The 15,449-nt window shown below is 44.7% G+C and overlaps 2 protein-coding genes across 4 annotated transcripts; both read left to right on the top strand.

Annotated features, from left to right (window-relative positions):
• Positions 1-621: 621 nt before the first annotated feature.
• On the top strand, positions 622-3,187 carry LOC124665116 (cysteine-rich receptor-like protein kinase 43). Of its 3 annotated transcripts, none has more exons than XM_047202517.1 (4): positions 622-935; positions 2,046-2,283; positions 2,359-2,509; positions 2,691-3,187. In XM_047202517.1, the coding sequence occupies exons 1-4, from the start codon at positions 884-886 to the stop codon at positions 3,075-3,077; spliced, it is 828 nt and encodes a 275-aa protein (XP_047058473.1). In that variant the 5' UTR covers positions 622-883; the 3' UTR covers positions 3,078-3,187. The 3 variants fall into 3 exon arrangements, with proteins under 3 accessions (XP_047058473.1, XP_047058472.1, XP_047058474.1); XM_047202516.1 differs by having other exon boundaries at positions 624-935; positions 2,673-3,187; XM_047202518.1 differs by having other exon boundaries at positions 790-935; positions 2,050-2,283; positions 2,673-3,187.
• Positions 3,188-7,825: 4,638 nt separating this feature from the next.
• On the top strand, positions 7,826-13,965 carry LOC124661023 (mannose-6-phosphate isomerase 1-like). Its single transcript, XM_047198886.1, has 5 exons — positions 7,826-8,191; positions 8,300-8,467; positions 11,441-11,653; positions 12,903-13,169; positions 13,427-13,965. The coding sequence occupies exons 1-5, from the start codon at positions 7,826-7,828 to the stop codon at positions 13,808-13,810; spliced, it is 1,398 nt and encodes a 465-aa protein (XP_047054842.1). The 3' UTR covers positions 13,811-13,965.
• Positions 13,966-15,449: the final 1,484 nt, after the last annotated feature.

The following is a 15,449-nucleotide window of genomic DNA, read 5'->3' as shown; positions in this document are numbered from 1 at the left end:
CGTACCGCGTCCTGCGACTGCAATCGACAGCGACGTCACACGGACGGACACGACAGTCGAGAGCCACGCACTACCTGCCGGCCGTGGTACGTCGTCGAGGTTGACGTTGAATTCCGACTCATCTGCGCTGCCACAGAAACCAACCGCGTACCAGTACGTAGCATGCAACTACGTCAAGCTAATTTCCCCCCTTCGACCATTCCCTCGTGGCCAGGCCGCCGGCCGGTGGTGTCGAAGTTTCAACGACGTTGCTAAGTCACTCTACTCTGCTCTTTTCTTTTCTTTTGCTTGCCGCCTGCGCGAGGAGATCGAGGTCTTTCTCTGTTGTCTCCGGCGGCGCGCGTGGTCTACTGGTGCCTGCCTGGTGTAACTAGCTTGCTAGCTAGCTAGATTAGATGACGCGGGCGGCTGCGTCGCCGTGGTCGCGAGTGTGCATGTGGTGCGGCGGCCGGAGGAGGAGGAGGAAGAGTGAAGGCGCTGGGGACGCCGACGACGGCGCCGGCGCGTCGGGGCCGGGTGGCCAGTGGAGCCTCTTCATCGACCTGCCCGTCCTGGAGGCCGCCACCGCCGGCTTCTCCGACCGCAACCTGCTCGGCCGCGGCGGCTTCGGCCCCGTCTACAAGGCAAGCTCCTCGTCTTCCCCACGTCATGCATGAATCTTGACCCTTCCTCCCAGCTCCCTTCACCTGGATGATCTCTGGTCGTGCAGGGCGTGTTGGAGAGCGGGCAGGAGATCGCGGTGAAGAAGCTGTCTCTGGAGTCGCGGCAGGGGGCGCGGGAGTTCCTTAACGAGGTGCGGCTGCTGCTCAAGGTGCAGCACCGCAACCTCGTCTCCCTCCTCGGCTGCTGCGCCTCCTCCTCCGCCGCCGGGGCCGGACACAAGATGCTCGTCTACCCATACTTCCCCAACGGCAGCCTCGACCACTTCCTATTCGGTGTGTCACTCCTTTCTTGCCATTGCTTTTTTTTTTTTAATTGTCCCTTCTTCTCATTCCTGCCACCATCTAGTATCAATATGTCTAGTATACGTTGCTCACTGCACAATATTCGGTGACAACTGAAACTCAATCCAGATTCGAACCGAGTCTGATTGATAATACAGTACAGGTGGCCCCACAACTTGGCTGAAAACCGAAATTACCAAATAGCTGTTTCAATTCAGTGAATTCTGGAAATCTGAATCACTCTGAGTGACATACTTCGCCGAAGATATATGTTTCAGCAAAGGAGCTGAGGGCGATACATGGTGCAGATAGAAAGCTTTTAACTTATACTGAACGCGGAGCTAGGCTCCTGATGAAACAGGAGAACAGAATATCCTTCTGATCAGTCTTGCATGCGTAGCAGTTTGGTCAGAACATAGAACTTCTTTGACACCAATACTAGTACTACATGACAGCTGTCTCCAAGCATTATTTTTTGACCTTTTCCTTCTATCAGAAAATGACATACAGTCAATTGCGTGTTCGTTCGAGAAAATAATAAAAGGACTTATTATTGACCTTGACTGTATCAAAATCAATCTCATGGTTTCTTAACCGCAAGGTACCACATCAGACTGCTGTCAAAAAACAAATGGTATCAGACATTCAGACCAGACCATTTCTTGCTTGGGATTTCTTCTTTTCAGCAAGCAGATGCAGTTTTGCACAAACAGAAGACTAGCAAAACATCAACTGAAATTGCCCCAAAGTTTTGGTGCAATTTAATTACAGAAAATCACTAAGCTATATCTGAGTTTACAGAGGTAAAACAATCCATAACGCGATTATGCAAAAAAGCATAGCAGAAAAAATATACACTTATCTGTTTGTACTGTCTTCTATAAGAAATGATCAAAAATAATGTGCTATCTGAGTCTACACTGTCGAATTTTTTAAAACATTTGGCAGCATGTGTTAAGTAACATAAGCTTTAACATAATTACTCTGAATTTGTAGATAGATAAGAAGCTGCATAACAATCAATTCCTGCAAAGTTATCAGTATATAGAACATAGAGGAAATGTTCTGCATCTTCTAAAAAACAGAATAAAATATTTTCAGACAGGGAGAAGAGGGTGCAGCTAGATTGGCCAAAACGGTACCAGATAATCCTCGGGCTAGCAAAGGGCCTCCTCTACCTCCATGAAGAATCCCCAGTGAAGATCATCCACAGGGACATCAAGGCCAGCAACGTGCTCCTCGATGACAAGCTGAACCCGAAGATCTCAGACTTCGGCATGGCGAGGCTCTTCCTGGAAGACGCCACGCACGTGAACACCTTCAGGATATCTGGCACATAGTGAGCGCCAAACATACTCCATTTGAAAATTCAAATGTAATGGTTGTGTAAATTCTGTAAGTGATGCAATTGCAGCGGTTACATGGCTCCAGAGTACGCGATGAACGGGTACCTGTCGACGAAGACAGACGTTTTCAGTTTCGGGATGCTTGTGCTGGAGATAGTCAGCGGGAGGAAGAACATCGACCGGCATCTTGATGCTGAAAAAGTCGACCTATTGAATTATGTGAGCATTTCTTTTTTCCAAAATAATCATGTGTAAGCATCTGCATAACCTGCATCTATTGCATTTTTACAGGAGCCTGCATTTAGTTGTTCTTTTTCGACAAAGCGGACCCTGAATTAGTACTTATTACATTGTGATGTCCTGAATCTTTTGAAACTCTCAGACATGGAAGCTCTTCCAGGAGGGCCGGTCAGTGGAGATCATGGACCCTGACCTCTCCGGCGCCTGGGACGCCGACGAGGCGGCGCTGTGCGTGCAGCTCGGCCTGCTGTGCTGCCAGGCCCTCGTGTCGGACAGACCAGACATGTATAGCGTGCACCTCATGCTGTCCAGCGACTCCTTCACGCTGCCTAAGCCCGGGAAGCCGGCCATCCACGGCCGGGTCGGCCGCTGGATGAGCACCATGGCATCGGCGGCGGCGTCCGCATCCGTCTCTGGCTCCGACACCAACACCAACACCACGTTCGCTACCGACACCACCAAGGCCTCGACGTTGGAGTTGGAAAATATTGCCGAGGACCACTCCAGGAACTCCATTTCGGTATCATTCACGACGGAAGGCCGGTGAAAATAAGACAAGGAATCATCAAATGCGATGACCGTGCAAAAAGAGACACATAGGTTGAGTGTAGACGTGTAGTTAGTCTGGTGTACAGATAAATCATTTATGTTTCTTTATTTTAACTTCTCTTTGTACATTATTATTGTGGAAGACACCGAAACAAAATTCTAACAAAATTTTAAAATTTCTTTTAAAATACATGAACATTACTTGTATATACATACGAACATTTTAAAAAAAAATACAGGATTACTTTTTGATCTAATATAAATAGTTTTACATTAAAAATAAGTCAACATTACATTTGATAAAGATGATTTTTCTGCTTTTGCTCTATTTCTATATTTTCTGGAAGACATATACGTGAAAATGTTAAGGATTTGTGGATGTTCTCATAGAACGCTGGTAATAATCGATTTTACACAGTCGGCACAATTTTAGAGAGCTATGTACATTCTTTTAGACATGACTATTTATTGTTAAATAAGTGAACATTCATTTTTGAATAAAAAAGTAATGAAAATAAGAAGGGGAAATATAGAAACAAAAGACATCTATACAGCAAAAAGTCAAGGAAATATAATAAGGGTCAAAGAAACATTAAAGCAAACTTAGGAAGCCCACTCTTTTTTTTTTGAGAAATATAGTACAAACGCAGACGCTGACATACACGCGTATACACTCAACCCTATGAACGCACACACGCACACCCTACCCCTATGAGCACCTCCGGAAGACTGAGCCGGCGGATTAGATCTTGAAATTGACGAAGTCACCACAGGCGCCTCGCTGTCGACGGGAACGTCGCCTCCCACTGAAAGAATATTCCGCCTTTATGAGACACACAGATGTCAAACCTGAGGATTAAACTCTGGTGGGCTGGGGATACAACCATCCTCCTAACCACCCAACCTCAGGTGTTGTGTGATGGTTTCTACATGGCTGCACTTGGTGCGGCCCATTAACACATACAGTTTTCTCATTAAGATCTATAAAACTATTTTTTTAATGTAAGTCGGTTAAAAAAATAAAAGTACATACCTATACAACATGCTTATTTTCACATCTCTAACCAGAGACCATTAAATGTTATGGGATTAGCATATACGCATAAGTTTTATCAAGTAACTCAAATATTTACTATTATCTAGACACTTGCTCAAGTTAAATATGGAGGTATTTAGTAAAATCATGTTCACGAGTGTATCTGACTTAAGGCATTCTCTATGTTACTTATCAAATAATTTCCAGAGGTCAACAATGACTCTGTGTGGGCACCATGTTTACTTTTTCTATAGAGATATTCTGTTTCCAGAAACAATGTTATGGTGTACAAGCAGTAATCATAGTATCATAAGGTGGTCTTCAGTGATTAAAAAGTGCATATAGTAATAATAAATAGAGGATCATTGATATATTATTTAGAAAGTCCTTATGATAAGAAGTTTATATGGACAATGGGGTCGTAACTTTTTCCCACGATCATTTTGATGTATTATACATTTTTTTCCGACTTCGTATGCAATCAGAAAAGCCGTTTTATCGATACATGACGCAATTTTGCAAAAAATATTGAAATTTGTTTTTGTTAAATTCTCTTGCAGCTAGATGACATAACACATGGACATCTCGAAGGAATTTATTTTTAAATTTTTTTTATCATTTTCTGTCATTCAATTCAAAGTCAAAAAGGCGATCCATGGGGGTGGAGGGAAAAAAATTCAACCACTATGCCGAGGGCAGCCGTCAGCATAGCCTTGACGCCGTGACAGCGCCGTCACGGCCTAATTTTGGTGGGCCACATGCACATGCCTACGCCGACGGTGTGCGATGTGCCAAGTGCAGCCGTCGGCGTACCGTTTCCTACGCCGAGGGAATCGCTATGCCGACGACCCTTTTGGCGGGCTGGCCTGGAGGCCCATACACCGACGGCTCCGACTTTTGGCCCTCGGCGCGTAGGACCAGGCCGTCGGCACCTCGGCCCATTCCTGTAGTGGAACTGAAACATTTGTTTGGAGTGGAAGCCCTCCAAGTGAAACCTTTGGTCATTTTGTACATGGTATGCCATAAAAAAGTTAAAAAAAACGATGGTATTTCATTTATAAATAAAAACACCCCATTTTGATGTTTTTTCCTTTCTAAGAAGTTCCTTGAAAAGTGAAAAAATTGGAAACCATGAAAACCAATCGTTTCCTAGTAGTATCAAAAGTGCCATATTGGTTGACGCCAACAACTAAATTAAGCAAGAGTTGTGTTTATTTAACTGGCCTTGGGTCAACAACTAGGCAGATCATCACTGCACCTTTGCGTGCGAATATTTCATCACCCTAACTAACGCTAGAGATATCCTAGCGTTTATCTGCATAGTGCATACACATGCATTCGGCGTATATATGCTGTATTCTCATGCTCCAACTGAATTATTTGCAGCTAGCTAGCTATCTAGTGTGTAGATTCGATGCATTTGTGCTATGCTATGTGTGCCCATTCCGTTTTGGCAACTGCAGGCATGAATGCTGCAAGTGGTCACGCATGCTGCATCCAAAGCTTGTTACATAACTGAAGCTTCATTCTCTGGCCTGTCATTACGCAGGAATTCTGGGGATGGTCTGATTCTGAAGAAAGAATTGCCCGTCGTTCGTCGTCAGTCGTAGGATCTTTGTAATGTATTACATACATCTTCTGAAGTTTCTGTCAGATAAGCAGCTTCCAGGACTCCACTGAAATTTACGCTTCAGAGAAAAAAGGAGAGGTAACTTACATACATAAACGAACACGATCCTAAAAGGTCACTCAAAATCTCATGCAACTGCGCGTGCGGCGTGCATATCTTCAGGAAAACGAAAAACGCAACAAAGATTAGATAAGCATGCTGTTTTTTTTTTTTCTTTTCCTTCCTTTACAACGCAAGTATGTGCTTATATTAAAAACTGGGATTAGCCACGAAAGGGAGAGTTACAACAGCTCGGGCGGTGAGGTAGGCGGATATGCCAGTATAATACGGTTTTGGCTACCATATATGCATATGCGTGCAGCCACGGAGCGAGGTCGATCGATCGTCGTGTATAACGTCGCGTAGGGATTGCTTTTGGTTTTTGATATGGCGTAGAGATGTCTCTTTGTTCCCAAAATAAATAAAGTTCAGTTCATATGGTAACTTTGCTACTTTTTGATTGCTGAAGAAGTGCACCCGAAACAAGCAGATTACTCTACCGACAAAGCTACGTATCCAGCCAGCCAGCTCCGAAGACTTGGGCCTAGTTTGACCTTTTTCTAAATCTGAAGTATTATAAAACCATAATATTTAACTTGCTGGGCTAGCAATATTTTAATTTGAAAAAGAGGTTTAGTGTTGTTTTTTCAGTACTTCAAAACTAGCATTTAACATGAGAGCTTTTAGTCACAGTCAAGCCCCATATCAAAGTATTTGAAATTATGGTATTCTGAGAAACTATGGTTTTGTTGGAATATTTCAAAATTATTTTGCTTCAAACACAACCTTAACTCATGTGCTTTCCGCGCGCCAAAACAATGCGCTAGAAGCAAAGATGTTGCGCAGCGCGCCATGAACCGCACGTGTGTCCTCCCACGTTCTCCCTTCCCCGCCTGGCAGCAATCAACCGTCCGCTCACGTTCCGTGCGCCATTACTGACATGTTGAATGCCCGTCTCGACATCAATATCGGCTGCTTGGACTCCTATGCCGCCTTCAATGCTAGCTGCTTGGACTTGTGTGCCGACATCTATCCCACGACCACTTGAACTCCTACAACGGCATTGAAGGCGCCCGCCTTCCCATCCTTTTTAATTGCAAGCAGTTGTACCTGCCAGAACCTCAAAACCTAATTCAAGTCCACCTTGCTCGCTAGACCACCGACATCCGGGCGATGGGCAAGTCTAGCTTGGTCGTTGAGGAGGGCCACAATTAGAGGTGGGGTTCTCGTCGGGATGCGGCCGTCGTGGCTCGTTGTCGTCTCTGCATGTACGCTCCACGCCACCTCAGGCTTGTAACGGTATGAGGCCCGCACCAAGTTTACCGAGTCATGCCGAGTTTTTCCCGGCGACCCCGTACTCCAGCCATTGTAACGAGTTTCGGTTGAGAAATCAATGCTCAATTACCCTCCTTTCTAGGATGTCGTAATTGTCATTTCACAGCACGAAAGAGGACGTTACAGATCCCACAGCGCTGAGTTCGACCAGCCCATCATCGATCGTTGGGTACGCGCGCGACCTGTTGTATCCATGGGTGCGATGCTGACAGATAAAGAAGAATAATAGATTGGCGGATGATCGATCGATCGGTCGGTCGCAGCCACGTAGAGGCGTCCTCATGCAGCGACGGGCCTCGCCGCTTTTCCTTTCTTGTCTGGTACGCCGGCCGCGAGCTGACCGCCGGAGCGCGCGTCGCTTTTTCCTTTCTTTCTTGTCTGCTACGCCGCGCGCGAGCTGATCGTCACCGCTACCGCGGACGCCCTACCACTACGTGGCGATCTCATCTGCGTACCAGGCGGCGGAACAACCGCCGTTCGTAACCAGCGTGCCACGCTCGCTCACGCGGTCAGTTTCTGTGTCACGCCGACTCCGCCCGCGATCGTCTTCATTTCCTTTCCTTCTCCCCCACGATCACGACCATCACCACCTCCCAAAATTTCCCTCTCCTTCCATCCCCTTTAAATCCCAAACCCAAAACCAAACGAACACTCCCCCTACCGCTCCTCCGTATCGCAACCTCCCCCCACCCACGATCGACGCAACATGGGCGCGCCCTCCTCCCCCTCCCCGGCCCCGCCGCCGCCGCTCTCCATCGTCTCTCCGCCGCCACCCCACGACGCCTCCCCGCCCCCAACGCTCCTGCGCCTGCGCTGCGCCGTGCAGCACTACGAGTGGGGCCGCCACGGGGCCACCTCCCTCGTCGCGCGCCTCGCCGCCGCCAGCGACCCCGCCTTCCAGATCGACCCGGCCCTCCCCTACGCCGAGCTCTGGATGGGCACCCACCCCGCCGCGCCCTCCGTCGTCCTCCCGTCCGGCGAGCACCTCCGCGGCTGGCTCGCGCGGAACAGGGACGCCCTCGGCTCCCCCGTCAACGAGCGCTGGGGCGGCGACCTGCCCTTCCTCTTCAAGGTACTCCTCCCGCGTCCCTGCTCGGTTACTGCGATCGAAACGATGCCTTCTCGTGCCGCTGATCCCCGATGCTTGCTCGTCTCGCCGCCGCGCGCGCGTCTGCTGCAGGTGCTGTCGGTCGCCAAGCCGCTGTCGATCCAGGCGCACCCGGACAAGGCGCTGGCGGAGGCGCTGCACGCGCTGCGCCCGGACGCGTACAGGGACGCCAACCACAAGCCGGAGATGGCCATCGCCATCACCCACTTCCGCGCGCTCTTCGGATTCGTCGGCATCGAGGTACGCGCGCGCGCGCCCAAACCCCCAATGCGCCCGTCGTCTCGTCTTGTCCCCTCCCCTGGTATCGCGCGCAGAGTCTTTAATTTCCCCGTGTTTACGTCTGCATATTTATTTTTGTCATGGTCAGCCCAACCCGTGCGCTTGCTTCATCCGCCGACTAAGAGGATACACGTGGACCTCAATCCTAGTGGGAAGGACACGTTGACATCTTCTCGAATAATACTAGTCTTATGCTCAGAATGTGTGTCCTACTTTTTTTATGCTAGTTGGAATAAGCAGGATTCTTTCCTTCTACCCAACTTGGGCAGCCGGTTTTAAGACGTAGTAATATGATGCAAGTCCTAACGTAAAAAGTTATGAAAAAAATTAGTTATCAGATGGGATGGTCAAGGTTGTATTTAATAATGTGACGTTAACACTTTAACAGTGGGAAAATTTGAACTCAACATTAGATCCACGTTTGAATTCCTGTCTGTCTCAATGCTAATACGACGAGTAGAGCGTAACTGCCCAGGCACCATCTTTGCTTCATTTTTTAAAGCGACGATTTTAGCATTTTTTTTTATTTTATACTATTATTAGAAAAGAGACGGTTTACCCAACTGTGCCGTTGAATGCAGCTATTGATTTTCTTTCTCTTTCCATCTTGGTTTCATCCAACCATCTTAATTTCAAAATCGATGATTTTACATTTTTTGTTGATATTATACTATTTGAAATATAAATGGTTACCTAGTTCTGCTACTAAATTAGTGTAATGCAGATATTGGTTTTGTATCCCTGTTTCTGCACCTATGGAGAGTACAGTGAAAGAAAATGATTTCGGACCTATTTTCCGATGCACTCCTCGGCTGTCTTTGTAGATACTACCCTGATAACATGATTCTACATTCCAGGTATGGGGCAAAAACCGAGTTTTCTGCACGGCAAAAAGCCCATGCCAAATTGTTTGTGCTGCTAACCTGTTGATTGTACCGCTACTCCTGCATAGAAGCCAGATCCTTAAAAGTTGTACATGAAGTCGGATAGAATCAATAGTTTGAGAGACCATTAGCAGAGCATTCAGCAAGTGTATGGGATAACCCATATACGTTTACACACGATATATGTCCTGGGGTATTTTTGAAAATAACAAGGGAGAAATTATATGCTTGTTTTGGGATGTTGATGAGCCTTGCATCTTGAGGGCTTTACAAGCCAGAGAACTATCCTTCACAATCCGAATCCAAATCAGAATAGATGTCTGCAGAGATGACCAAGAGAAGTGAAAATCATTAGGGATGTCAGAGAGCATGTGTAATACGAAGTAAAGGGCAGTCTCAGAACTTTTGACTCTAAAATGGAATCTAGAGCAGAAATACAACTGTAGATCATGACAGCTAAGTGTTACTTCCGTGGATTTCTGTTTCTTTGACTTAAGCATGACAGTTCAAATATCATTAATAAATGTCTAGACATCTGATTGATTATAGCAATAATTTTTTTAACTTGAATTATGTACCTGACACCAAGTTCATCAGGTCATGCAAGATTTGACCTATCGAGTACATTAAGCACATCTGATGTCCACAATATAGGAACGCAGAAGTTCAAACCTGTAATGCACTACTGTCACCAACATACACATTGACATATACTCCCTCCATTAAATCAGCGACAACTAATATTGAGCGGAGGGAGTACTTAATAGATCGGGGTACTCGAAAAATAGAGTGCGCAAGAAGACAAAATGTGAATATTACTGTTACTATCAGCCATCCTAGATCGTGTAAGGTCAGCTCGATTAACCATAAAAATGATCAATTTGGTTGACCTAGAAGGTATCTTTTACTTGCCCCATGTTTCCTGAAGTAAAGCGAAAACCATGGAGAAATGGGACTGGACAAAATGAGCAACTGAAAACCATATATAATTTGGTTGACCTATATGGTATCTTTTACTTGCCCCGTTGCCCATTGCTCACTGCCCCACAAACAACATCTTTTTTTTGTTGCAAAACACAATACAGACGCTCACAAAAACACACATACACTCATCCCAAACAACATCTGGTTCAGGCAACATAAAGTTTTTTGGTCCAGCAATAATTCTTCTTTAGGAGAGGCTAGGCAGATGTCACTTCTGGCAACTGTACCTGGAATTGTCAATTCCAGTAGCTTCTCCTTGATTTCTTCTGTAGCTGCATTATAATTGCAGTTCCATTTAAGCTACTGCATTCATTCGGGAGAGGTGTTTCTGAACCCGAGCTCATATGCTCCTGATTGAGTAAAAAAAATAAAAAAAATAGAAAACAAATTCAAAAAAATCTGAATTTTTTGCACAACGAACATGAACAAATGTTCTAACAGCACATCAAAAATCTCTGTGAAAAGATATACGTAGTGGTCTGTGCAAAAAAGACAAATCGGAGTGCTGTCAGCAACAAATCTAGATGTTCGAAACAACACCGCATTTTGTCTTTTTTGCACAGACCACTACGCATGTATTTTCTCGGAGATTTTGGCGTGCAGTTAGAACACTTGTTCTTGTTCATTGTACAAAAGTTACAGATTTTTTTGATTTTTTTTTGCTATTTTTTTAATTTTTTTATTCAATCAGGAGCATATGAGCTGGGGTTCAGATCTGGTTTTTCGCATTCATAGACACTACAAATATATTGGCACACAAGTAGTACATTTGTTTCACCTGCCTAAACAGGAACAAATTTAAACTTTCCTTTTGCTTGAAATAAGTCTTTTACTTTACATTTTCCTTAACATTGTTTAATTTTGTTGTTGTCTTTCCATTTAGCTCCATATATATGTTTGGTGGGATCAGGAGAAAATCACACTATGCGCAGCATAATTGCCTATGAAGATTTATACAAGCAATAATTTATTTCAAGAACGAGGATTTTCGTTAGCAATATTTTGTTTGGATATCCTTTTACTCCATTTACCTGTAACACAACATGCTGTTTATTCAATGGTGAAGGAGCTCAAGGACGTTATAAGGACTGTACCTGAAGTTGGAGGGCTGATTGGACACGAAGATGCTGGCAAGCTTATCACGGTAAAAGAGAATCATGGTGGTAATGATGCGAAATCCGTTCTTCAATCAGCGTTTGCTAAGCTAATGATGGCCACTAAAGAAACAGTTTCTGAAGCTGTCAATAAATTGAAGGATCGCCTTAATGATGAGAGCAAGGTAAAAACTTCCTTAATCCAGAAAGTATGTGTTCATCTACATTTTATTCTAACAACTATTTATCCCTGTATTTTGTGTGTATAACTTCATATGGGTATACTAACTTCCCCTCTTGTTTGTTGCATGCCTTATTGTTCATTTACTTTTGTCTTATTTTGTACTCATGGAAAGGGATTTGGTAAGCGCCATGAATACGTTTTTATTATCTTTCCAAATGGTGGTAAAATTTGTCTAGGAGTAGTCACCTCCAGTTGTGGTTTAACTTGAAAGCAGTAAGGGTGGTCCCTTTTGACGCTAGAACCCTCAGTTATGTAAACAGTTGACAAAGAACACATTATTTAGTGGATGGCCTGAATTTTTTTTTTGCTCCAATGCTTTGTAAATCTCAGTGATTTTGTGCATGATGACACACAGTCAAGTAAAATCCTACTATGTGGTATCGTTGCCTCCAAAGCAAAAGTAAAAAAAAAACATTTTGTTTCAGCAATGGTAAAAACTATGTTGTCTAGTCTGCACTTAAGATGGTATATGTTACATGAATGATGTTAACATGAAGTAGTTTTCACATGGTGATCATAGTTGATAAATCAACATTGTTGGCTTGTTGCTTCCAAAGCCTGAAAGCACTCATATAATGTATTTTGGACTAGAAACCATTGGAAACTGTGCATGTTGTAATACGATAAGAAGAGGCAACAGCTACAGAACATGATATTCTATGCGTGCCTTGATTCGCATACGGGAGTGTGGTGTGCGGTCTTCGCTGGTTTCCTTAATTAACCGTGCCTGTGTGGTCTTTGGGTCCAGTTTCCCTTATTAAAAAGAGTAGATTAGATGATAGCTTCTAGAAAAAAGAGTAGAGTAGGTGACTGAGTTGATAGATTACTGCTCCCTCCGATCCATAATAAGTGTCGTGGCTTTAGTTTAAATCCGTGGAGGAGAATAAATTGCCAAGAACTATTTGTTAGAATGATATGAAGCAACTAGAGAAAGTATATCTGTTAGAAGATCATTGTACTTAGACCATATTTTTGTTAGTGTTTAGATTTTTAGAGTCTTTTCTGTTTTATTGTCCTCATTATGTGTAACGATCCTTGACAAGTGCTCAGCTACCCAAACTCTTTTATTCTCACTGAGAATATGGTATATCACCATCACCAATGTAGTTTTTGTATATTTAAAAATCATGTCAACTCCTTTTTGCATTTGAGAACCCTGAGATTTTGTTGTTAATGCTGATGATGATCAGATTCGGACCTTGACGGAGAAAGAAGAAGTTATATTATCTCTGGAAAGACAGTATCCAGAAGACGTTGGTGTTCTAGCGGCACTTCTCTTCAACTATGTCAAGCTCAGTCCTGGTGAAGCAATTTATATTGGTGCCAATGAACCACATGCATACCTGTCTGGGGAATGCATCGAGTGTATGGCCACGTCAGACAATGTTGTTCGTGCTGGTTTGACACCTAAATACAGAGATGTGAAGACTCTTCGCGATATGCTGACATACAAACAGGTGAGTTGCATTTCTACTGGAGCCTGACTTATATATTTCATCTTTACCATGCAGCCAGTTATGATCTCTTCGCTTTATTTTTGGTTTAAAATTGTGGCGACTGTTGACTGTAATCCTTATAGCTTAGATGAGCTTGGTTAGTGTTCCCCTTGATGTTAAAACAACTACATTTTCTGCCAAGTGCTCTTGGTTTCTGTTATGCTCCTTCACTTCACAAGTCTGTCAGTGCCGTGATCATCTGAGTCTTGTGTATGCAGGTTTTCCCTGAGATACTGCGAGGGGTACACGTGCCGGCCATGGAACCATATGTGCGACGCTACACCCCTCCGACCGATGAGTTTGAGGTTGACCGCTGCTTGCTACCTCCAGGTGAAGTGGTGGTCATGCCCCCCGCACTGAGTCCATCTATCTTCCTTGTCATGACCGGGGAGGGTGAGATTCAGGTAGACTCCATTTTGGACGGTGAGAATGCAAAGGAAGGTGATGTTTTCTTCGTCCCTGCGAATACTGAGGTTAAGCTCTCTGCTTCTGGCCATGCGTCCATGCAGCTGTACAGAGCTGGGGTGAACAGCGCATCCTTGAAAGCCTGCAACACTGTTGTTACAGGGAAGAAGATCCCAGCTGCAAATTACGTGGGCTGACTAGTTAGTGTTTAACTGCTGATGTTCTTTATATATAGGCTAATGAACGTGTCAAAGTGATGTATACTGTATATGCTAATGACGAATAAACTTGTTCTGTGATGTCCTAATGAATGGATTAGTCTTCTACTTGCAGTCAGCTGCTAGAAAACTAATGGAACCAGTGAATGATAAGTTTCAGACATTCTATTACCTTGTAGTAGTAGTTCAGTATTCAAATTTATACTGTCCAGCACTCCAGTTCAGAAAGTAACTGGAAATACAGGTAAAGTTCTCTGCTGGCGCCATGTTTGTTTTCATCATTTCGGCATTGTTATATTTTCCGTCATAACATGCTGAAAATTCTTGCCCTGTTTCTTTTTCTTTTTGGTTTTGGATGCTCAGCATTCTTTTGTTACCCTTGGCTACAAGACCTGAGCTGAAACTTTCTGCTGTCCCCGTGTTCTTTTTCATCCTTTCGACGTTGTGAATCTCCGCCTTAACATATTGAAAGTTCTGGCTCTGTTTCCTCTGTTGTGAGGCTTTGGGTTTCGGATACTCCACTCGGTACTTGTCGACCAATTAGTATGACTGTTTAATTGCTCTTTTGCTATTTTCTAGTTGTTGCTTTCAACAGTGAAAGCCTTCTTCACTTGGTGCTCGGCCCCTGTTTTGCCGCCTAGGAGTTGTTTCGAATTTCGAGGGAGAAGCAACCTTGGAGTTCCAAGTCAGAGTTCCATCTTCCTGTCGCCTCAGTTTGCATGACCAGATTTTGTTGACACGGCAACTCTCGAACCCAACAGGCCAATTCCAATCTCTCAACTGCAGAGCACGGCTTTTTATTTTGCTCATATATAGTTTATTGCTTTCACGTCTCCTCCTCCTCCTCCTCCTCCTCCTCTTTTTTTTTTTGCGAAAAAGGGATAAAGCCATATATTATCTAAAACCAGCCCTTACACTAACATCCTTATGAAAAGAAATAAAACACAGGTTCTTGAAAAGTTCAGCACCATCTTCCTCCTGCATCCCTTGATGGCGTGCCGTGAGCAAAGCTCGATGCTGCCTCTCGGACTCCAGCGTAGCAAAGCTCGTGTTGGAGAAATCTAGAAAAAATCCAGGCACTTGTAGAAGCAGGAGTCGGGAAGTCAGAAGGTGTCGGCGACCACGGTCTCAAGAGATCGCCATCCCGGAGAAGCTAGTACCGAGAAGGGCCGGGAGATAATCCTAGCTCAGGCCATGGAGCAAAGCTCGATGCTGCCTCTGGGACTCCAGCGTAGCAAAACTCGTGTTGGAGAAATCTAGAAAAAACCCAGGCACTTGTGGAAGCAGCAGTCGGGAAGTCAGAAGGTGCCGGTGACCACGGTCTCGAGAGATCGCTATCCCGGAGAAGCTAGTACCGAGAAGGGCCGGGAGATAATCCTAGCTCCGGCCAGGGACACCAAACTCGCAAGTTCCCTAACAAAGTCGTACCTGGGCTGAGCTTCATTAGGTGGACGCAGAACTTGAGGACACCAATACACTGCGATATCATCCTCTCCAGTAAACGTATTCGCCGTAGATAAAAATTTAACACGTCATACCTAATGCCCGATGATCGACTCCAAACTTCAACCCGTCGATGCTCCTCCATGAAAGAACCTCGATGGGGCAGGTTGAAGGA

This window comes from Lolium rigidum, chromosome 6, assembly GCF_022539505.1.
Source record: "Lolium rigidum isolate FL_2022 chromosome 6, APGP_CSIRO_Lrig_0.1, whole genome shotgun sequence".
Taxonomy (NCBI): domain Eukaryota; kingdom Viridiplantae; phylum Streptophyta; class Magnoliopsida; order Poales; family Poaceae; genus Lolium; species Lolium rigidum.
The sequence above is the reverse complement of the archived record's forward strand: the minus strand, read 5'-3'. Positions and strand labels throughout refer to the sequence as shown.

What these genes read in the sequence shown, in the direction of transcription:
- LOC124665116 (XM_047202516.1), top strand. Translation starts at nt 884, where the DNA reads ATGCTCGTCTACCCATACTTCCCCAACGGCAGCCTCGACCACTTCCTA. An exon ending in CCTCGACCACTTCCTATTCG is followed by an intron (nt 936 to 2,045) that starts GTGTGTCACTCC and finishes AAATATTTTCAG; the next exon opens with ACAGGGAGAAGAGGGTGCAG. An exon ending in AAGTCGACCTATTGAATTAT is followed by an intron (nt 2,510 to 2,672) that starts GTGAGCATTTCT and finishes TGAAACTCTCAG; the next exon opens with ACATGGAAGCTCTTCCAGGA.
- LOC124661023 (XM_047198886.1), top strand. Translation starts at nt 7,826, where the DNA reads ATGGGCGCGCCCTCCTCCCCCTCCCCGGCCCCGCCGCCGCCGCTCTCC. An exon ending in GCCTTAATGATGAGAGCAAG is followed by an intron (nt 11,654 to 12,902) that starts GTAAAAACTTCC and finishes GATGATGATCAG; the next exon opens with ATTCGGACCTTGACGGAGAA. An exon ending in ATATGCTGACATACAAACAG is followed by an intron (nt 13,170 to 13,426) that starts GTGAGTTGCATT and finishes TTGTGTATGCAG; the next exon opens with GTTTTCCCTGAGATACTGCG.